Source organism: Desmodus rotundus, chromosome 5 (genome assembly GCF_022682495.2).
Source record: "Desmodus rotundus isolate HL8 chromosome 5, HLdesRot8A.1, whole genome shotgun sequence".
Taxonomy (NCBI): domain Eukaryota; kingdom Metazoa; phylum Chordata; class Mammalia; order Chiroptera; family Phyllostomidae; genus Desmodus; species Desmodus rotundus.
Window position 1 is genome coordinate 78080179 of NC_071391.1, and position 23673 is coordinate 78103851.

The 23673-nt window shown below is 38.8% G+C and overlaps 1 protein-coding gene and 1 pseudogene across 2 annotated transcripts in view; one reads left to right on the forward strand and one right to left on the reverse strand.

Moving 5' to 3' along the window:
- Positions 1 to 20753, reverse strand: part of ALKBH8 (alkB homolog 8, tRNA methyltransferase) — a 71272-nt gene extending 50519 nt beyond the window's left edge. The window contains exons 1-7 of one of the 2 annotated variants that reach the window (XM_024570980.3): positions 20610 to 20753; positions 15584 to 15719; positions 11638 to 11875; positions 7407 to 7538; positions 6670 to 6765; positions 4888 to 4992; positions 3591 to 3661 (exon numbers count right to left, since the gene is read on the reverse strand). In XM_024570980.3, coding sequence (XP_024426748.2) covers positions 3591 to 3661; positions 4888 to 4992; positions 6670 to 6765; positions 7407 to 7538; positions 11638 to 11875; positions 15584 to 15712 — 771 coding nt within the window. In that variant the 5' untranslated portion in view covers positions 15713 to 15719; positions 20610 to 20753. The remainder of the gene's footprint in view (positions 1 to 3590; positions 3662 to 4887; positions 4993 to 6669; positions 6766 to 7406; positions 7539 to 11637; positions 11876 to 15583; positions 15720 to 20609) is intronic. The other variant, XM_053925218.1, reaches the window with a different exon arrangement.
- Positions 17776 to 18258, forward strand: LOC112314265 (protein mago nashi homolog 2 pseudogene; annotated as a pseudogene).
- Positions 20754 to 23673: the final 2920 nt, after the last annotated feature.

Sequence of the window (23673 nt, forward strand, 5' to 3'; positions counted from 1 at the left end):
CTTAGCTGACCAAGTCTATGGTACTTGCTGAACTAATTACTTGTCCAATAACATTACTAGTTCATTATCACAAAGAGGTTTATGTCAAGGGTGTATCTCAAAACATGCACGAACAACAAATGCAGGCTGTATTTTACAGCAGAAAAACCTGTCAGAGAAGGAGTATTTAAGAGCAAAAGCCTACTTGAGTTCACAGGGGGTATATTATTCTCACATGTCCCGATCATCCTACCCTGTATTGGATACTTCCTTCCCCTGTGCTCGTCCTTAGGTAGGGAGACAGCATTTGAGAGGGCAAGAAACTGGTTCCTTGATTACATCGCTGAGCTAAGCTAATAAATTTACTTTGGAACTAGTCTTCTTTAAAACATCTTGTTTTATAAGATATTAACTTGTTTTAATTGTATAATTATTTTTAATTGGGTTTCCTACTGTTATCTGCAGCTAAAAGCGTCCTAACATATACAATCCTATAATATGTGTACATTACCTGGAATACTTTTGGAGGCACAAAAGCGTTGTAGATTACACAGTTGAGAGGAAAAGACAAAGTGTCCTTTACTGAGCCCCTAAAGCTACAAACCAAGATAAGAGGTAAAATGAAAATAACCAGGGAGAACCAAGATGGCGGTGTAGGTACACACACCGCGCCTCCTCACACAACCAGAACTGACAGAAAATCGAACGGCAAGGGCGTCCAACACCAAGGAAATAAAAAATAATCATTCATCCAGACTGGTAGGAGAGGCGGAGACGGGCACCGGGGTGGAGAGGACTCACATGGCTGTGGCGGGACCGAGACTGGCGGAGTGTGGGACAAACGGGGCAGGCAGTCCGAGCACTAGCAGACCCTGCGGCCCCACATTCGTGCAGATAAACCGAGAGGGCCGGACTCAGAGTGGCGGAGAACGGGGCAGGCAGAGTGGCAGGTAGCACCCCGCGGCCCCACATTCGAGCATAGATAAACCGGGGGAGCGAAGCAGACCACGCAACCTAGGGCTCCAGCTTGGGGAAATAAAGCCTCAAACCTCTGATTGAAAGCGCCCGTGGGGGTTGGGGCGGCAGCAGGAGAGACTCCCAGCGTCACGGGACAGGTTGTTGGAGAGACCCACAGGGGCCTAGAGTGTGCACAGGCCCACCCACTCGGGAACCAGCACCAGAGGGGCCCAGTTTGATTGTGGGTACCAGCGTGAAAGATTGAAATCCAGAGGAGAGTGAAGCGAGCACCATTGCTCCCTCTCGGCCCCTCCCCCACGTACAGCGTCACAGCAACCAACCATACCCTGCCCTAGTGAACACCTAAGGCTCCGCCCCTTAAAGTAACAGACACATCAAGACAAAAAAAAAAAAAAAAAAGGCCCAAATGACAGAACACTTCAAAGCTCCAGAAAAAATACAACTAAGCAAGGAAGAGAGAGCCAACCTATCGGATGCACAGTTCAAAACACTAGTTATCAAGATGCTCACAGAATTGGTTGAATCTGTTCGAAAACCAGATGAAAAAATGAAGCCTATGCTAAGAGAAACAAAGGAAAATGTACAGGGAACCAATAGTGATGCAAAGGAAACTGGGACTCAAATCAACGGTGTGGACCAGAAGGAAGAAAGAAACATCCAACCAGAAAAGAATGAAGAAACAAGAACTCGGAAAAATGAGGAGAGGCTTAGGAACCTCCAGGACATCTTGAAACTTACCAACATACAAATGATAGGGGTACCAGAAAGAGAAGAGGAAGAACAAAAAATTGAAAACTTATTTGAACAAATAATGAAGGAGAACTTCCCTCATCTGGCAAAGGAAATAGACTTCCGGGAAGTCCAGGAAGCTCAGAGAGTACCAAAGAAGCTGGACCCAAGGAGGAACACACCAAGGCACATCATAATTACATTACCCAAGATTAAACGCAAGGACCTACATCCAAGATTACTGTATCCAGCAAAGCTATCATTTAGAATGGAAGGGAAGATAAAGTGCTTCTCAGATAAGGTCAAGTTAAAGAAGTTCATCATCACCAAGCCCTTATTATATGAAATGTTAAAGGGAGTTACCTAAGAAAAAGAAGATAAATAATATGAACAGTAAAAATGACAGCAAACTCACAGTTATTAACGACCACACCTAAAACAAAAACAAGAGCAAACTAGGCAAACAACTAGAACAGAACAGAACCATAGAGATGGAGATCATAGGGAGGGTTGTCAATAGGGGAGTGGGAGGGGGAGAGGGGGGGAAAGGTACAGAGAATAAGTAGCATAGATGATAGGTGGAAAATAGACAGGGGGAGGGTAAAAATAGTGTAGGAAATGTAGAAGCCAAAGAACTTAAAAGTATGACCCATGGACATGAACTATAGGGGGAGAATGTGGGAGGGAGGGGGTGGGCAGGATGGAGTGGAGTGGGGGGGGAGAATGGGACAACTGTAATAGCATAATCAATAACTATATTAAAAAAAAAAAGAAAATAACCAGAGAAGAGCTCTTTCTTTTTTCTTCCCATCCTCATTATTTTTGAAAGCACTTAATAAGAATCCACAGATGAAATTAACAAGATAGTTTTGTCTTATGAAACAAATAGCACTACTCTCTAGTCACAGTATCAATATGATCACACAAGTTCAGCAAAGGTTAAAAAGCCAAATACCAGAAGACCTAGTGATGGGAACTACACAAATACAAAAAAGAATACTGTAGTAAATAGTTTTTTCCTCTAGGAACAAAATCAGATTGTGAAGCAACTCTACTTAGATTAGATGACCTCATATTGAAAGGATCCTTCTAGATTTAAAATTCTGGTTCCTATCTGAAGTTTGGATGGATCATTTTAAATCATGCTTCTTTCTTTGTTTTATTGGGATGACATGTACATTTCAGTTGTCCAATTCCATAGTCTGTTATAATGTGTGTTCTCCACCCAAGGTCAAGTCTCCTTCTATCACCATGTATCCCCCCCTTTACGGCTTTTTACCTCCCCCCATCCCCTTTCCCCCTGCTAATCACCGTACTATCGTCTATGAGGTTTTCTGGTTTTGTTTTTCCTTTTTTGATAGCTTCTCCAGCAGTTCAAGTAAAATGCAGCTATACAAACGAGTCAATGAATAAACATGAATCTCTAACCCTTCATTTGTAAAAATAAAGTCATTACCCTGCACTAGTCAAAGTTTCTGAAGGGAGTGAATCAAGTAATATAGGTTAAAAGGTTTACAAAATTTCAGACACGTACACTTTTAGTTGCTTCACATTTCTACAGTTGCAGCTACTATCTTTTGCCACTAGATGGCAATGCTGCCTCAGTAAATTACTGCGCCAAGGAAAAAGTCTGGATCTTAAATAACTTTTAAAAGTAAAATGTGTAAAAAATTAAATGACAGGGATTTTCCTGGCATCTGATGAGTTTATAGATAAAACTTCTGACACTTAAAAGAAGCTGTGATAATTTCACATTCTGTAAGAAATGAAAGTGTTAATGGTGCCTTTACTTTTCATTTTACAAATCTTCATCTGAATTAAGAAATGTGGGAAATCCTATGGAAAAGATACTGAATATAAAGCAAGACATTTGTTGATAGCTAATAAAAAATCTAAATATTTACCTCCGACCCCAAACTGAGAGAAATGATCTCATCCTCAAAAGCAGAATGTGTGTCAATATGAGCAGGAATTCCTGAGATGGAAGACAGGACAATACATTACTTCATTTTTCCTTTTAACAGATTCAAGACATCTCTAAACATAGCCTCACACCATTATGGTGAAAACATTGTCTGATAATCAGGAGTACACTATAAGTTTAGTTACAAGGAATAATTTAGGGTCAGTGTGACTAAATACATAAACTAAATAAATATACACTAAAAGTATCTTAACTTCATGTTCAAGTGAGACTTGATTCTAAAAGCAAGGCTTGAAAGTCACCGCTTAACTACAACATTTACTCACCCCCAGCCCAAGAGGAAGCTATGAGAAATAAATAACGAAGGCATTTTTTCCCTTAAACACTTGATTACCCAAACAAAAGCAATAGCCAGGTGTGAAAGATAAGCATACAAATAATTAAGATATGGTTTCCCCCACCAATCTGTCAATCTGTGTTAACTGAGCATCTCTTAAGGGAAAGGAACATTGCTACCTGGTGAGAGTACATAAAGGAAGTAAGACAGTCCCTGTTCTCAAGGAGCTTAAAGACCACAGTTAAGACTTTGGCAAATAAGCAATCATAATACAGGGTGATAAATGCAGGGGGAAAAGCCCGTAACTGCTGCATTAATAAAACTTTTAAGATCATTCGATTACTACAAATATCAGATGAAGATGCTACTAACAAGTGTAAAAATATCAACAACCTAAAGATTTTTCAGTAACATGTCATCCTAGAATTGTCTTCCACATTCTCAACAGAGAAAAAAAGAACAAGATCATCCAACCAGTTAGCCTTCTTCTCTGTACAGGCATAGCTCAATTCCAGACCACTGCAATAAAGTGAGTTATATTTTTGCTGGTGGAGGGCCTTGTCTTCAATTTGTAAAAAGTGCCAACATGTGTAACATGATAAAGCAAACGGCAATAAAACAAGGTATGCTGGCATTTGCAAATTATTTGGTTTCTTCCTTTATACATGTCTCCCATGTTTTTAAAGGAATCTTCTCCCTCTCTAAATAAAATATTGAGAGGGGAACAAAGAAAAGTCAAAAATACCAATTGTGTCTTTTTACACTTTGAGATGAAAGTTTCTCAAGGGACTGACACAGATTTGCAAGGGATTAAAGTCAACACAGCAAAACATAAGCAAGTCATTCTAAGAGTTTGGGCTATAACATATCTTTGATCTTAAGAGAGTTATATTCTGATTAGTTATGAATTGACTGTGATTTTAAAAGAAGAAATACTCACCATGCCCAGGTTCATACTGGTTCACAGTCAATTGATCGGGTTTATGCCTAATGATACCTTCCTTCAACCATTTCTCCAAAATGCTATCATAAATGTCAGGAAGACCTGAAGTCATTTATCATAAAGGTGAAACACATTAAGATATTTACTTTGCATATTTTACCCAAGAATAAAAAATAGTCACTGTGATAAAAATCACACAGCTTTTAATTTAGTAATCAGATCCAAATATAACAATAAACCCACACACAAAGCAAAATAGAAAGAAAACCTTCCTAATAATCTTTTAAAGTATAGGGGAGGAAATGGGACAACTGTAAGAGCATTCTCAATAAACTATATTTAAAAAAAAAGAAATCTGTGCACATGTGAATAAAGATGAATGCTTAAATAAATAGTTATATTGATTTTATCAAATTAAATATCCAAAAATAACAATTTTGCTGACTATAATTTTGGTATTTCGTAAAATAGCAATAAAATTATAAAATTTACCATATGCTATGCTGTAAATTAAATTGATCACTTTTTAAATTTAAATTATTCAATATATTTTAAATCTATTTTAAATTATTTCTTTTAAAAAAACACTTTTCAAAGTGGAACTAACTTTCATTGAAGTTATAAATATTATTTCATGGCAGAAGGTAACCCTTAAATAAGACCAAAGTCATAAAAATATAAATTTAACAATTCAACCAAAGGATGAATATCTGCATTATATAGTAAATTCTTATTAATAAATTAAACATTAGAAAAAATGGTAAAAATATGAAAAGGAATTTACAGGAAAAGAAATACAAATGACCAATCTCACTATTAATCAGGTAACTATAAAGTTAAAAATTTTACAACTATCACATTTGGTTTGGAAGAGGGGAAGGGGTACACAGTTGGTAAGAATATCATGTTATAGTTGTTTTAGGGGCAATTTGTCAGTACCTATAACATTTTTTTTAAATCCTCACCCAAGGATATGCTTTTGTCAATTTTTTAAAGAGAGAGAGAAACATCAATGTGAGAGAAAAAACATCATTTGGTTGCTTCCCATACGTGCCCTGACCGTGGATTTCACCCGTAACCTATGTATGTACCCTGACGGTACCCGCAACCCTTTAGGGTACAGGACGACACTTCAACCAACTGAGCCTCCTGGACCGGGCTCTGTTAACATTTTTAAATAAACGTAACTGACATAATTCTAAATTTACTAATCTCCTTTTAGAAACTCTTGGTTGATGCATAAAGAGACATGTACAAAGATATTCACCAAAGCACTACTTGTAAAAAAAGCTAAAAACTAGAGGAAAAAAGTCTATCAAAAGGGAACTGATCAAATAAGCTACTATTATCATTCAATAAAATGAAAAACTATATAAGGTCTCCAAGATACATCATAAAGGGATAAGAACAAGTTGGAGCACTACATGTAATATATGAATATACAACTTATACAATATAATGCTACATGTTTATAACTATACACTCTTAAATCTGGATATAAACTCATTTTGTAAAGGTTTGGAATAATATATGCTAAACTGCTAACGGTACTATTTTTAAGAAGAACGTAAGTACAGTGTTCAAAAGAAATGTTAGCTTTATCTGTATGCATGAAGTTTATTAACACAAAACTGCACTATTTAGCTAATTAAAATGTTTTAGGTTTAATCAACTGTTTTGAAAGTTTACCTAAAAACAACAAATGGAACACCCTAAACTATGATCTATTTCTAATATATTAAACTTTTTCTGGACCAGCATTGATTAACAATTACTTACCCCCAGGTAACGGCTTGTCTTTATCTACATTGTTATTCTCATAGTGGAATTCATAACCAAAATGCTTTACTCTTCTGTGTTTTAAGGATTTTTGAACTGTATGAAGAGAAGAAAGTAAACTATTTGCTAAAAAAAGAATTTCATTCCTTCATGTATTTCAAAGTCAACATTATAAGGATTACTTTAGTAATAGCAACTTTTGTTAACTGCTAAATTATTGTCTTTAATAAAAGTAATCATTCCATCTCACAACTTAAGAGTTTTCCACCCAATCAGTCTGAAAGCCTTAAGCACGTATACTGCCACTCACAAGACCACTAGTGACCTGGAAACAGTCAGAGTGACCAATTTGCAAATGCCTCCACATGGCTCTAACTGCGAAATAACAGAATGGCGACGAATGACATGCCGATTCCTCACAGGAAATCTGCCTTCTGGAGAGAGGATCAAATAAGATGATATATATAAAAGTGCTTACCAATGGTAGGTCAGCCAACGTTGGCTAGTCTATATTAATCAGTTTGGAGTTTAAAATTAACAACTATATAAGTATCATTTATTATTAATGCTACTAGGAGTTATTGGTAAGACTTGCCTAACATTGGATCCAGGCTACTTTAAGTAATTTTGAGGAAATATCAGAGTTTTAATAAACCAAAGAGGGAAAAGAAAAGAAGGATTAGTAACATAGTATTTTGCAGACACTTTTAAAAATCAAATTTAAAAGGTTTACTCACAATTTTGATTGTCTTTATCTTCTGTCCAGTTAATGCTTTCCAAAAGCAGTTTCTCAACCTCAGAAGAAATAATTTCTTCCACTACTTTGAGGCCTGGCGGTAAGGCTTGAAGCCCCAACTCTTTCCATTGTGCTGTGGGAAACCAAATTAAAATAGTCACATACAAAACTTAAAGTTCCTATATACAAATAACTATCCAATAGCCATTTATCAGTTGAAAAAACTCTCAATCCTCATTTTATGAAACAGAAATGTTAAAAGGCATGAACATATTAAAAGTGCAAAACAAAGACCAAGATAAAAATTATGGTACATTTTATCCACTGCAATTACCCACAGCAAATAGAACAGCAGTTACTAAAATATTCTATTTGAACAAGACGGAGTCATTTTTTAAATCTCACTAAGAACCAAAGTTTCTTGGTTGTGGACAAGATGGCAGCGCAGAACTCCCATCCTCCCACAACCACATCAAAATCACAACTAAACTATAGAACAACCATCACTCAAAACCACCTGAAATCTAGCTGAGCAGGAGTCTTCCCACTCAGGATATAAAGAAGCCCATCAGGACGTGTACGAAGGGCAGAGACATGGATTGCGCTAGTCCTACACCCACATGTGGTGGGAAGAGAAGTTCCCATAACTACGGGCTGTAAACACCAGTGCGGACTGCCGCTGAGTGAGAGGGAGGGCTTCTGGAGCCCCCCCCACAAGCATCCCTCTTAAAGGGGCCACACACAGACTTACTCGGACTCATTCCTCTCAGCTCCAGCATAAGGGCAGCAGCTCAAAAGGCACCAGGTATATATGAGGAGGAACTGAGTTGTCTGGCATCAGGGCAAGAGCTGGAGGGGCAGCTTTCTCCCAGACAGAAGTACTGGCAGAGACTACCATTCCTTTTCTGAGCCCTCCTCCTATACAGCCAGCAGGTGAGCACCATATCTAAGTCTCCAACCACCTGACTAACACTGTTCACCCCACCCTGTAGATTCCCTGAGACCTCACCTCAACCATCTTGTGGGCCCACTCCAGCCCTTGCCAGTGGCTTTTCCATAGAGCCTGCCATAGCTCATGCTTCAGACTTTCCTAACATCTCTTAAGCAAGCAGCATCTGGTCTCAGCATGCCCCACACCTCTTACTAAGTGGCCCCAGGCCAGGCACAAGCAGCAGCCACCCTGGGTTTGTAGCTTGCCCTTTCCTGGTCACCTCTAAGACCAACAAGAGCAGCAGCCATCTGCAGGTTACTTTATAGCTCATGCCAGGTGGCAGCTCACCTTGGCCTGCACCTCCCAGGAGGTCCCAGAGCCAGCACACCCAGTGGACAGCTTCAGACCACACCAGTACCACCAACCACCTCCAAAAGCAACACACTCAAGGGACCGACTCAGTGGGCACCAGAACCCTGTTGAAGTAAGCCTGGTGGGTCCCTGTATAGCTGATCCTCCACCGTGGTCAAATCTAGTCCTTGCAGCCCATAAGCCTAGAGGTAAATTCCTCCCACTGAGATGCCAACAACAATCAACACTCAACTACAACAGGAAGGTGTATACAGCCCACATGGGGAGTGTACCTGGAGTGCCCAGCTTGGGTGATAGGGGAGGATGTCCCACTGGACCCTTCAGGACACCTACTACATTAGGCCACACTACCAAAACAAGAAGTCAAAGCAGCTGTACCTAATACATAGAAACAAACACAGGAAGGCTGCCAAAATGAAAAGACAAAGAAACATGCCCAAATGAAAGAACAGATCAAAACTCCAGGGAAAAAAACTAAACAAAATGGAGATAAGCAATCTATCACACGCAGAGCTCAAAACACTGGTCATAAGGATGCTCAAGGAACTTAGTGAGGACCTCATAGCATAAAAAGATCCAGTCAGAAACCAAGGTTACACTAATTGATATTAAAACAATTCATAAAGAACAATGATATAAAGAAAATGAGGAGATAATAAACATATCCCAAATGAAAGAACAGAACAAAATTCCAGAAAAAGAACTAAACAAAATGGAGACAAGCAATCTACCAGGTGCAGAGTTCAAAACACTGGTTATAAGGATGTTCAATGAACTCAGAGGAGAAGTAGATGGACTTAGTGAGAATTTCAACAAAGAACAGGAAACATAAAAATGGAGATAGAAAACATTAAAAAGCACCAGTCAGAAATGAAGACCACATTAACTGAAATGAAGGATACATTATAGGGAATCAACAGTAGAGTAGATGAAGCAGAGGATCAAATCAGAGATTTGGAAGATGAAAGAGCAGAAAACACCCAATCAGAACATCAAAAAGAAAAAAAGAATCCAAAAAATTGAGGATAGTGTAAGGAGCCTCTGGGACACCTTCAAACATACCAATATTTGCATCTTGGGGGTGCCAAAAGAAGAAGAGAGAAAACAAGGAATTGAAAACTTGTGTGAAAAAATAATGATGGAAAATTTCTCTAACCTGGTGAAGGAAATAGACATACAAGTCCAGGAAGCACAGAGTCCCAAACATGATGAACCCAAAGAGGACCACATCCAGACATAGCATACTTAAAATGCAAAAAGTTAAAGACAAAGAGAGAATTTTAAAAGCAGCAAGAGAAAAGCACAGAGATACCTACAAAGGAGTTCCCATTAGACTCTCAGCTGATTTCTCAAAAGAAATTTCGCAGGCCAGAACAATTGGCAAGACAAATTTAAGTGATAAAAAGCAAAGAACTACAACCAAGATTACTCTACGCAGCAAAGCTATCATTTAGAATGGAAGGACAGATAAAAGAGCTTCCCAGACAGGAAAAAACTAAAGGAGTTCATCACCACCAAACCAGTATCACAAAAAATGTTAAAGGGTCTTCTTTAAGAAGAATGAAAAGGCTAAAAATTTAAATGAAATAGCAATAAATACATAACTATCAACAATTACTTCACATGCACATGGATTTAAAAATGCTCCAATCAAAAGATATAGAGGCTGAATGGATAACAAAGCAAGCCCCTTACATACGCTGTCTACAAGAGACTCACTGTAGATTCAAATTATACACAGACTGAAAGTAACGAGATGGGAAAATATATTTCATGAAAATGGAAACAAGCAAACAAAAAAAGCTGGGGTAGCAATACTTGTATCAGACAAAACAGACTTTAAAACAAAGGCTATATAACAAGAGGCAAAGAAGGACCCAGCAATTCCACTTCTGAGTAGTTACCTGAAGAAACCCAAAACACTAAGTCGAAAGACATACCGTATTTTTCAGACTATAAGACACACTTTTCCCCTCCAAATTTGGGAGGAAAATGGGGGTGCATCTTATAGTCTAAATGTAGCTTACCTGGCTTGCTGGGGGAGGGGGGCGGCAGTGGTAGAGCGAGGTCACAGGAGGCAGGGGCAGGACATTTTCTGCTTCAAAAATTGTTTTCCTATTTTCCTCCTCTAAAACCTAGGTGCATCTTATGGTCCGGTGTGTCATATAGTCCAAAAAATACAGTATACATCCATATGCTCACTGTAGCATTATTTACAATAGCCAAGATAAGGAAGCAACCTAAGTGTCCATCAATAGTTGAATGGATAAAGTGGTAAATATATACAATGGAATATGACTCAGCCATAAAAAAGAATGAAATATTGCCATCTGCAACATGGATGAACCTAGATGTTGTGTTGGATGAAAAAGTCAGACAGAGAAACACAAATGCCATATGATTTCATTTATATGTGGAATCTAAAATACAAATTAAACTAACAAGAACAACAGAAACAGCCTCATAGATACAGAGAACATGTTGACAGTTGGCAGATGGCTGGGGATTTGGGGAAATGGGTAAAAAAGGTAAAGGGATTAAGAAGTACAAATGGAAGTTACAGAACAGCCATGGGGATGTAAAGTACAGTGTAAGGAATATAGTCAATAATAGTGTAGTAAGTATGAATGGTATCGGATGGGTACTAGATGTATCAAGGTGATCATTTAAGTAGTTATATAATGTCTAATCACTGAGGTGTACACCTGGAACTAATATAATAATGTATATCAACTGTAATTGAAAAGGGGAAAGTCATTTAAAGCAAAAAAAAAAAAAAAGAAACAAAAGTTTCTCATAATACCCACAATATGTCCCTCTATAAACATGTCAGGTTGTCTACACATACTGAAACTCCCAACTTAGGTATGAAAAGTAAACTCAAACAGAAGCAAGAACTAATTTTAAAAAGATACATGAATGATAATACCTTTTTCCACATAATTCAAGTACAGAATGATCCTTTGTCCTAGATCATCCACTATTTCTTTTCCATTGAGGGTAGCATAGGCTTTCTTGGATTCTTCTACAGTTTTGTATCTCACAAATGAGTAGGGCTTACTGGGTGGCATCAAGAGAGCATCCACCTGTCCGAGTTTCTCCAAAACCAGAAGCAGTTGGTTCCTACTCACACCATTTCCCAAACCACCATTGGCAACAACCAGAATCTTTAAAGAACAAACAAAAAAAGATAGTTAACATGAAAAATTGATATCAACTTTATTTTGAAAGAATATTTTTAAATATTATAAAATAGGATTATTTTAAAATAAGATTTCTACAAGGGTATAACTATAAAAGAAAAAGGGGTTTCCTTATAGTGGTTATTTGGTTGTCTAATTTCATACAAAGTATGTAAATCAATTTACTATATTTGGGGATTAAAAATACTCCTATATTTTAAATAACATGGATTTTTTAAAGTCTTTTCAGTAAAATATTCATTTCTTTATGACCTACATACAAATTAAAAGACAGAATTTTACTGTTCATAAATAAAACTTAATGAAACAGAAAGAGGAGGGGAAAAGAAGAAGGAACAAGGAGTTACTAAGACTTGCTTTTTGCCAGACACTGGCTACATGCTTTGTCCTACTTAAACCTCATGAACATAATCTTCACAACATTCTACAAACTGTGTAATATTAGCCCCACTTCATCAAGAGAGAACCTGAAGGTCAGAAAATCAGATTAAGGTACTGATCAGAAGCAGCTGGGTTTCAAACTTATTCCTGTCAGTTTCCAGAATTCACACTTTTGGTATCACCATTATACAGTGTTTAGTAAAAACTAAAAGTAAAGGTACTGGCTCAAAGAAAAACCAATTCAGATCATATTAAATATAAAATAGGACAATTTTCCTCTAGGCCTGAGTAATTCATTCATTTTGTAATTAATTTTTTGTTCCTTTTTAAACTTCAGGCTTACTTCCTGTCATTTGCAGTCCTACACTAAACTTCATTCAAGGGATTCTAATGATTATAGCCTAGTGCCCTTCTAGTCTCTGTACTCTAAAAAAGAACATTCTACATAGTGTTAGGATCTTTAATTTATGATTCACGACTCCTAAAAACTTTGTAGCATAACAAAAGTAAACCACTGAGAGCCTACTCTCATTAGTTCCATCATTTATACCAGGTATTGGCCAACGTCGGAAAAGGGTCACATAGTAAATATTTTAGGCTCCAAAGGTCATATAAGTCTCTGTTACACAGTCTTGTTTTTATTTAACAACATTTAAAAATGTAAAACTCGCCCTGACCAGTGTAGCTCAGTTTGTTGGGCACTGTGCCGCAAAGGGAAGGCTCTCTAGTTCGATTCCTTTTCAGTGCACACACTTGGGTTGTGGGTTCAGTTCCGGTCGGGGCGTGTGCAAGAGGCACTGATTGATGTTTCTCTCTCCCACGTTCTCCCTCCCTTCCCCTCTCTCTAAAAATAAATAAAATCTTTTTTGAAAATATTTTTTATATATTAGAGAGAGGGGAAGAGAAGGAGAAAGAGAGGGCGAGAAACATCAAAGTGTGGTTGCCTCTCGCGTGCCCCCTACTGGGAACCTGGCCCTCAACCAAGGCATGTGCCCTGACTGGGAATCGAACTGGCAACCCTTTGGTTTGCAGGCCTGTGCTCAATCCACTGAGCTACACCAGCCAGAACAATACATAAAATCTTTTTTAAAAATGTAAAACTCACTCTTACCTCACAAGCCAGATTTGACCTGAGGATGGTAGTTTGCTAACACCTGATTTATACTAAGTTGGAGATTAGAACATAATGTACTAGTTTCATTATATGCAAAACAGGAATATCTAGAACCTTGTTTTAAAAGTATGTATTAGAATTGTTATAAAATTGGATAATAAGAAAAGTAAAGTGCTATGCTTTTGGGGGACAGCCAATACTTTATATAAGCAAGTATACATGTACCATAATAAACAAACACACTACTACAAAACTATAAAATACAGTGTAAAATTTAGCCTCAGATGGCTTGTCCTGGACCTCATTCAGTGAGACTTATAAATTAAAATACCAAAATAATTTGGTTATATGCAGCCATAATTACAAAAACATTTCCATATTCCCAAATCTAAGAAATTGCAAAGGTTTTGTAACTGGCAAGTGTCCCCTGAGGAACTGAGGAAGATGAGGTGTGACTTGGAGAACACTAGTGGCACTCAAAGATGCTGTCTAAGTGATTTGCAGGCAATTCTAAGGGCAAACCACACACACACACACAAAAGTTCAGTGTTTCCTATTACATATGAGTTATACAATGTACTTAAATGCAATAATTGTTTTATTTATGATTTTTGGCCAAGCAATTTTCCCAATAATATGAAGAAGGAAATCCAGAAATATCTTAAAAGTTATCTTCAGTCCTGACAATTTGAAGGTCACTGCTCTAGAAAACTCTCACAAATGGCCATAAATTTACACAAAAGCCCCTGTATTTATAGCACATGGTGAAAAGAGCTTTTGTTCTCCCCTGAACAGATAACATATAATTAGAGGTCTTTCTATAATTGTATTCTTTTCCCTTAAAAATACTGTGGAGAAAAATATCAAACCTAAATAAGATGACACTTTGGAAGCCACAAAGGTAAGAAGAAAGCTCCTAGAGATACGAGACCAAAAACAAGCTGCAGTGGCAGCCAAGACCCTGAACGCATTTCTTTTCTTACCACTTCCCTTCATGACCCGTGCAGGGAAGAGCAAGCAAGTTACACTTGGGAAGAAACGAGTACAGGGAATGTCAGTATAGTTTTCTGAATACCACACAGTTTCAGTGGCTCTTGGCAGAAAATGTTTGCAAACATATTAACCCTAATCTATTGTCTATCCCAAACTTTTTAAAGGTATTTGGTTTAAATTCTCTGAAGTCCTTCATATGTAACAAAATTTAAAGGCCTTGTACCAGCTGAATTTCAACCTTCCTCAATCGAGTACTCACTCCTGAACCACGTCACTGCACAGAAGACGGCACACGCACGACACACGGGAAGAGTCCTGGCATTGGTCTAAGAGACCAAAGACCTAAATTTTCATCCCAGCTTCACCTTCTCAATTGTTGTCTTTGGTCCTCAGTTAAATGGTGGCTAAGCTTCTTTCCTACTCTCACCCTGCATCATAAGAATACCTGATATTCACGTGGTACTTTAATAAGTACTGTCACGTACATGTCCTCTTAGAATCTGACAATCCAACGGATAAAAAAAGTATGCGATGCTCTGTTCTTTCCAGGCAAGAAAGCTGAGGTCAAAAGATGCTGCTCATGTCCAAATAAGTGGAGGATCTAAGAGTCAAAGTAAGTTTTTCTCATTCATGGCCCAGGAAGTCTCAGTCCCACAATATGTAATTATTGCCATAAAGTGATAAAAAGGCTTTGTAAATAAAATCTAATATGGAAAAAGTGGTTTATAGCATATAGTTAAAACACTTGATAAATACAGATGAAGTAGGAAGAAAAGAAGGAAGACTACAAAAGCTCTAGCTTTAGGTTTCAGCCACCTAATATCAATGGACATATCACAACCCCTCAAAACCTTAGTTTTCTCATCTATCTCATAAGGATTTTTAGGAAATTAAATATAATAAGGGATTTGAGTAAGCTTTATAAACTGTAAACAGTGGTAAGTTAATACATACCCACAACTTCCTCTCAATCAACCAACACAATCAATGGAAATTCCAAGTACACTAAGGCTCTGTCCAAAAATAAAAAGTTAGCAGGTCCTAATGTGTATATTTAATAAAGATGTAATACAGGACTGAACAATTACAGCCTTCTTCTCTGGGCAATTACTAACAAATATCACTGTAACACATTAACATGGCAACAGATATACATTCAAATGGTAATAATAGCTTTAGGTCACCTGAGTGGCATAGGATACTGTTTCAATGCCTTCATGTCTCAGCAAAGTATGCCTGGCTTTAATCTGTTTCCTTAAGAACTTCTTCTCAGTTTTGTTGAGTTTGCAATTACTTTGATGGTTGCTATCCATGGCAATACTGAAAAAAAAAAAGCACAAAATGTCAACCTTAAGAGTCCTGAAGGGGCAGTTATATTGATGCTATTCATATATGAGTACTCTATAGTTCATAAATATTTCTACATGACAATTTTTTTAAATGCTTACTTTACCTTTTACCAACCAAAAGAAATGAAAACAAACAGATGCATGGACAATACAGAAATACTTAGGTAACAAAGAAGCAAGAACACCTAACAGCATCTCTTGGGGTTCTACAAAACATTCCAATGCTCCAGCTGTATTAAGTGAGCTATTTTACCATAAGTGATGTATTCCTTTACTTATAAGGTTCTAGGTAAAATGTGCTACAGGCAAATTTCACAAACATAATGTTAGGAAAGGAAAAAAAAAGAAACAAAACAAAAATTTCACAGAAGAATATACAGTATGATTCCAATTATATAAAGTTCAAAACCCAAAAGTAAAGCATAGATTGTTTAGAAATATATACAGCAAAATGCAAAAAAAAAAAGCAAGGAAAAGATAAACACAAAGTTCAGGAGAGAAGTTTTTCTGGGAGGAAAGAGAGAAATGTGACATGAAAGAGACACATGAAGTCATCCTAGGTATTTCTTAAGCTAGAGAGTGTTAAAAGGAGAGGGAACAAGGTCAGAAAGTTGTAGGTGTCATCATTAGATGGGAAGGAAGTAGCTATGGGGATATTTTTAACATTGCACTAGTTATAATGTTTTTTTCTAATGTATGTCCCTTTCTACCAGGCTATGAGTTCCTTGAAAACAGGGATTAAATTGTATTTTTTTGTTTGTTTCCCCAGAGCTTCTGCAGTGCTGTAAGACAGTTTAAGGATGTTTAGGGGTTCAAGTTCCAGGTTCAAAACTCAGCTTTACCACTTAAGCTGAGCCAGTGTGAGATAATTATTTATTTCTGTGCTTAGGTTTCTTCACCAATAAACTAGGAATACTGCCTATTTGGTACATAACTCCATCCAAACCCTGGACTAAAAAATCTGACCCAAACTCTAGCATGGCTTATAATAGCACAAAGCTAAGTCCCTAGAATGACCCCAGCTACCCATTAAAATGCCCAGCTACCCATTAAAATACTCACTCAAAATGCTGCCAGGACATTTCACTATTCTAGCAAAATCTGACCACAGACCCCTGACCTCCCTTTCTTAGAGCATTTACCAAAAAAGGCTTACAATTATAAGCATGTATCTATTGCAACTCAGAAGTGTCTCTGAGAGCCATTCCTTTGAAATGCAATCATCAGGAAGGACAGGGCCTGGCTCCCAGTCTCTGTGGCAGGACCGCATCAAACTCTGAGAACTGCCAGTAGCAAACAAGGCTGGCCGACTGGCATTTGCACTGACCAGTCTTTTTGATTTGAGGGGGAGTAGGGTGGAACCCCAGAAAAACTGGAATTTATTTATAAATAATTGTGTATTTATTACATGTTTAAACTTGTCACCTTCAAAGTACTCTCTCCATTTGATGCAATACACCTATCAAGATGTTTTTTCCACTGCTCAAAACAGTTTGTGAACTCGTTGATTTTGATGCCTTTTAGTGCTTCTGCTGTTTTTTGTTTCACCTCGTCCACATCAGCAAAACATTTCCCTTTGAGGACGTTTTTCCATCAGGGAAATAAAAGAAAGTCACTCAGAGTGAGATCAGGTGAATAGGGAGGGTGGGGCTTGGGGGTCACGCTGTTTTTGGTCAAAAGCTGCTGAACACTCAGTGCAGTGTGGGCAGGTGTACCTGTAAATCACCCATCAAGAAATGGACAAACACATTGAAACAGTCTTCAAAAAAAATTCACTGAAGCCAAAGCAGCCTCTTACAACACCACCAGCTGGTACACCGATGGGATCCTAGAACCCTCGCCGAGTGGGGGAAGCCTGTGCTACAAGGGGCCCGACCTCCAGAAGATAATTCCGGGGGCTTTTTTAGGGGTCCCCGTCTTATTTTCAATTCTCTCTGACTCTATTAAGCACCTCATTCTATGCCTTCCCCATTCTCCCTATAAAACAAAATGAGGGCTGAGCCTTTGGCGGGCTTCTGCAGACAAAAATGGCCTTGGCCAGCGATTTCTACTTGCGCTACTATGTCGGGCACAAGGGCAAGTCTGGACACGAGTTTCTGGAGTTTGAGTTCCGGTCGGATGGAAAAATTAGATATGCCAACAACAGCAATTATAAAAATGATGTCATGATCAGAAACGCGGCTTACATAACACAAGAGTGTAATGGAAGAACTGAAGAGAATTGCTGATGACAGTGAAACTACAAAGGAAGATGATGCTTTGTGGCCTCCCCCCGACAGGGATGGCCAACAGGAACTTGGAATTGTAACTGGACATGAACACATTTCTTTTACTACACCAAACATAGGTTCTCTCATTGATGTAAATCAGTCAAAGGATCCTGAAGGCCTCCAAGTATTCTACTATTTGGTACAGGACCTGAAATGTTTAGTTTCAGTCTTACTGGATTACATTTCACTATTAAACAATCTAAATTATATGTTTTTGAAGCTGTTTTTATATTTAATTAAGGGATTGGTAAGGGGGGTTGTCATTTACAATATCGGGATTTTTATGTATGTGACGCAAACACATTTTTTTGTATGCAAACTGAAAATAAGAAAATATATAAACAGGCTTCACTTGTGTCCAAGTGGGTTGGACAGTGCCCACGCACATTAAATTCTGTAAATAAAAGACACCTTTTGTTGAAATTTTGATCCAATAAAACTTACCAAAGCCTGAAAAAAAAGAAAAGAATTTGTGCAGCTCTTTCCCCTACTGTCAGTAGTTACTGAATAAAAAGTTTTTACTGCTTTAACTAATGTCTAGTTGTGTTAATCCTTCACTATCACATAACTGTTACAAGGATTAAATGCATCTATTACTAAATTAGTTTCCAGAAGAGCCAGATCAGAATGGTTTAAGAAGAAAAGCTGAGGACCCTCAAAGGAACTGTCTTATTGCCATTCCATTCCAGGTCATCGTCTTTGGAACGGCATCTTTGCTGTATGCGATGGAGAACAAGGGATGAATGCACTGATTTTTTCTTAGTGTGTAACATGAGCAAAGACTGCAAAGTGGAAGAAATGAGAAAGAAAAATGTTGCAAACATCTTTTAAAAAGTAGGACATTAAGAGTTCAGCACCAGCAGATGGAGCCTCATAATCACATTTCTGTTATTCCCTTTCCCTTCTCCTTCACTGGTCATGCAATATCATCATTACATGTGAAGAAACAAATCCCAACAGCTCTGGAGGCTCATTTGTTCCCCATTCCAGTGACTTGGCAATGAACTGGCCCAGCCAGTCTGAGTCACCTCAACAAGGAATAATAGGCTGATACCAGTTGTTGAGCTCTGGAGATGCTCCCTTTCTGACAAGGCCACTTCCCTGGCCAAGGAATTTCCACTATTGTACAAAGGCTTGCATGCTCCTTGCCATGTTACGGGAGTGTTATGGGATATTACAGGAGTGAGGTCACTATTTACTGGAATACTACCCATGCAGGTCAAGTCTAATCATGTCCAGTCTCTCTGTAGGATAACAAGAGTTTAGAGATCACACATGCTCTGCTAGTACGTTTAACCCCAATATACTCAATTGGATATTGCCCTAGGTGATAACAGTAGTGGGTCCTCACCCTCCTTGAATAACAGAATGCCTATAATGAACCAAGCGCTATAGACAAACATTCCTGTGCTTGTATATAAATTATACTTAATTAACAGCAAAGATTAGAAAGAACTTAAATCCCTATCAAATGAGGCCTGATTATGAAGTATAGGACAGATATACAGGGTATACATACAAATCTCCAGGACTTATAAGAAATTAGTGATATGGGTTACCTTCAGGAAAAAGAAATGGGTAGATTGGTATGCGAATGAAAGGGAGCTTTCCTCTTTTGTAACTTTTGAACTTTGTAGCTAATCAAATTGCATTACCTATTAAAATTTTTTAATTTAAAATAATTAGAAAAAATTGACCCCATCATTTTTCATATCACCCCGTTTTGATTCTTTGAACACCTACTCACTATTTTTATGCCCTCACTAATTTGTTCATTCTCCATCTTCCTCCTGTAATTTACTAGAAAGTTAGCTCTACGAAAGGGGAAATTTGTCTGGATTGTTCACGCTGTAGCACTCAGCACCTAGAACAGAATCTAGCACCTCATAAACGTTTATTGAGTAAGCCCAAACTTAAACTTACTAACCTTGCCATCTTACCTCCTAAATCTCTTCTTCATAATTCTGAATACGGAAGCCGCCTTAAATGCTTTCATTAATACTTGGTGAGCATCTCTATCTCTGTAGTTGTCACTTTGTGGTACAACTGCCTGTCTGTGTGTTGCGCTCACCCAGACGGCTGTCATCAACTTAAGGGCACAGACTTGACAGCCTAGCATCCCGCAGGCGCTATTTTGTGAATTGAAATCAAAACCAAAAGCAGACACTAGCCCAAGAGTCTCTGGGATAACTCAAATAATAGCACAGCAAGATTCAGCTGTGTGAGTTACCAGATCTCTAGAAATGCCTTTCCTTCACTGGATTGGCACGAGTCATAAAACCCCAAGAAGCGCCGAAATAATACTCCCCAGGTTGCAACCACCAGGTCCCAGAGGAAAAACTGATTGACACAGAAGTCACATGGGCATCCGCACTAAACACAAACACATGCACTTCAAACACTGACAGAACCACCCAACAAAAAGACAACCTACTGCCCAGGGACCGCACCAGAGTAACGCTGGGGACTTTATCCCTTCGCTGCTCCCTAGGTTTTCGGCCCAACGCGGTGAAGCCGATAGAGACCCGAACAGGCCGACAAGAAAGAGCAACGATTTGCCGTCATGCCCGCGAGTAAGAAGTGCCACAAACCTCCGCCTCTGCTTAGGGGAGGGTTCTCGCCAGGTGGGTGCTCTCTCCTTCACCAGCCTCACCCATCAACCCCAGAAAGCTGCCGAGGGTACTCGGAAATCACCTCACCTGGGCGCAGCCATGTTGGAGAACTGCACTACATTTCCCATGAGCCTGCAGGGCGACGAAGGGAGCTCCCACAACCCCCTTCGCCTCTCCCGGAGCTCCGGAAGGAGTCGTTCTCTGTTCAGAGATTTGACCAGTAAATCTTTCTCTGTTACGGTGAAAATTCGCTTGTGTTATTCGGGGAAGTAGAAAGGGTTGGGAGTGCAGCTTGTTTAGGGTAGCTCCCCAGAGACACACGGTCAAGCAGATTTGTGTTCCTGGGTCCCTCAGTAACGCACCCCCTTCTTGGGCTCTTTGTGCATCTTTCCTCCTGAATATTCGAGGAATGGCAGAGGGCCCCAGAGTCCGAAAGATGACACTGCTTGGGCGAGAGAGAGGGAGGTGAATACAGGTGAACGTGCCCGGGGAATGGTGAGTACCACGGAGTGGTAAGAAGCATGTAGAGGGTGGTAGGACAGGAAAGGTAGGCTGCGCCAGATTATGGAAGACCACATTATTTATTCTGCAGGCGTAAGGGGGTCCCTGGAAGGAATGGAGCAATATAACCAGAGCTTCTCGTGGAATGTGGAAGGAGAGACTGGAAGTAAGGAGACTATTTAACAGGCTGTTGCAATGGTAAAGTGGAAAGCAACAAATTATTAACTGGGACACAGCAGTGGCAGACAGAAAGGAAAAAGATTTGAAATAAAAAGACACAGAAGAGAGTGATGATTAGCCATTGTTCCTGCTCTAATGTTATTTGTGTGATTAAATATGTTTTAATCATTGTACCCACGTTGGATTATGAGCTATTAAGTGCAGGGGAGGAAATTTGGGAGTGGAGAGGAAATTACCGTACTTCCCTGAAGTCTCGATGCGATACCCCTACCCACACCCGCACCACAATGGATTATCAAAAAAAAGTTAAGGCTGGCTGACTAGTCGGTGCCATTAGTGGCACTGACAAGAGACTGCTGTTTGGAGGAATGATTTGCATAAAGGACAGACGATGTGAAGAAGTTGGAAGGCAGATAGGCAGCCATTGCAATAGTCCAGGGAGAGCAATGAGGTTAGAACTGAATAGCAAAAGTGAAACTAGCAAATGCAGGCTGAAGAGGTCAGATCCACCAAACTTTGCAAACTACTGAAGAGGGCGTAGGGAACCCCCCCCCCCCCCCATCACGGTCTTGCTTCGACACTACCGTTACTTTCAAAAACACATTTTTATAGGACTTCCTCTTATGATGGAAATGTTTTATAATGTGAGTTGTCCGATGTGGTAGCCACGAGCCCATGTGGCTTTTGAGCATTTCAAGTATAGCTAGTACAACTAAGGAACTAAAGTTTGAATTTTTTAAATTATAAAACCTGCATGTGACTACTGGCTACCAAACTGAACAGCATTGTAAAACATTCCCCTATCTCCCATTGGCCAAATTCAATTGTTTCAATTCTGTATCCAACCTACTTGAAGGTACTGAAGCTTTTAAAACTTTTGAAATCCTTAGCCTCCTCGAAACTACTCTCTCTTAGCTCTCTTTACACATTCTAATCAGTTGTTTTCAGAGTCTTTCACTAGCTTCCCTCCCTATTTCCACAATTAAATGCAGGCAGTGCTTCAGGTTTTTGGTTTGAACCTTTCTTCTTATTCTACTGTCTTTCCCTGGGTGTCTCCCGGAGTTTTAATGAGATTTGGGGATCATTCCCTAATCCTTACTTTCAGGCCTGACTTTCCTTTCTTCAGCCCAGGCTTCCATTTAGGAGGCAGTTTAGTTTAGTAAAAACAACATGGACATTAGAGTATGACCTGAAGTAGAAACTGAAAAGTAGCATTTACATTTTGGGATTGAAGTAATAATTAACTACCACACCTAAAGTAGCTGTAAATGGTTGTTCTTTCCTTTTCCAGTCTTCTGCTCCTGAGTTACAGGCCCAAATTTCCAACAACCTACTGTCTATCCTTGCCTTCATGTCCTTAGAAAAAGGTGGATACATGTAAAATTTTGCATGCAACCCTTTTTTTGCAGGCCTTTATCTTTTCTCACAGAGCAGATGACTCCCTGAACCAATTTTTAGTTACATTAAGACCCTATTTTATTTATTATATAATTCCAGTATCTTCCATAGTCGTGTAATAAATAGGAATTCAATAAATGTTGAACTGAGAAGAAAATTAATTTGAAAATAAACTTTATCTTCGCCTGTGCCAAAAGCTTTCCACGGTGATGTATAATTCTTCAAAGCTATTGCATGCTGACCTAATGACTCTTAATAAAACCCTAGTCTCAGCTTCAGTCCTTTAGGAACTAATGCAGCATTTGGCAAGATTTTTCTGTGAAGAACCAGATAATAAATATTTTCAGCTTTGTGGCCACAATGGTCTCTGGTCATATATTCTGTTTCTGTTTTGTATAAACAACCCTTTTAAAATGTAAATGGCATGCTTAGTTCCTTTGGCTTATACCAGCAGGATTTGTCTCATGGGCTATAGTTTGCTGACCCCTGGACCCTTTTTTTGGACTCTATAATCCTAAGCACAGTCCCAGGGTGAAGCTAGGATTGGCATCACCATTGAAGACATTTACTATGAATTACAGTGTAAATGAATTTAATTAGATTAGCCGACACTGTATGTTAAAGCTTGGAAAAGCTGAGGTCTGTCCCACAGTCAAGTTCCGGAAATTAAGGCTAAGAGCAGCATATCATTTAGAATTGCTTTTAGTTGCCAGTGACAGAAAACTGGTTTGATTGCTTAACTAAATAGCTATTTTTCCTCATATGACAAGCTATCAGGAAAGAGTAATCACTGGCCTTGATTCTGCTATTCAAAAATGTCATCAAGAACCCAGGTACTTTCTAGTCTCTTGCTCCACCATCCTTGGTATGTTAACTTTTTTACTTCGTTCTTGCTGTCTCCTGGTATGAGGTGGCTGTTGCCACTCCAGACATCTTGTCCACATACTAACACCTTTAGCTAGAA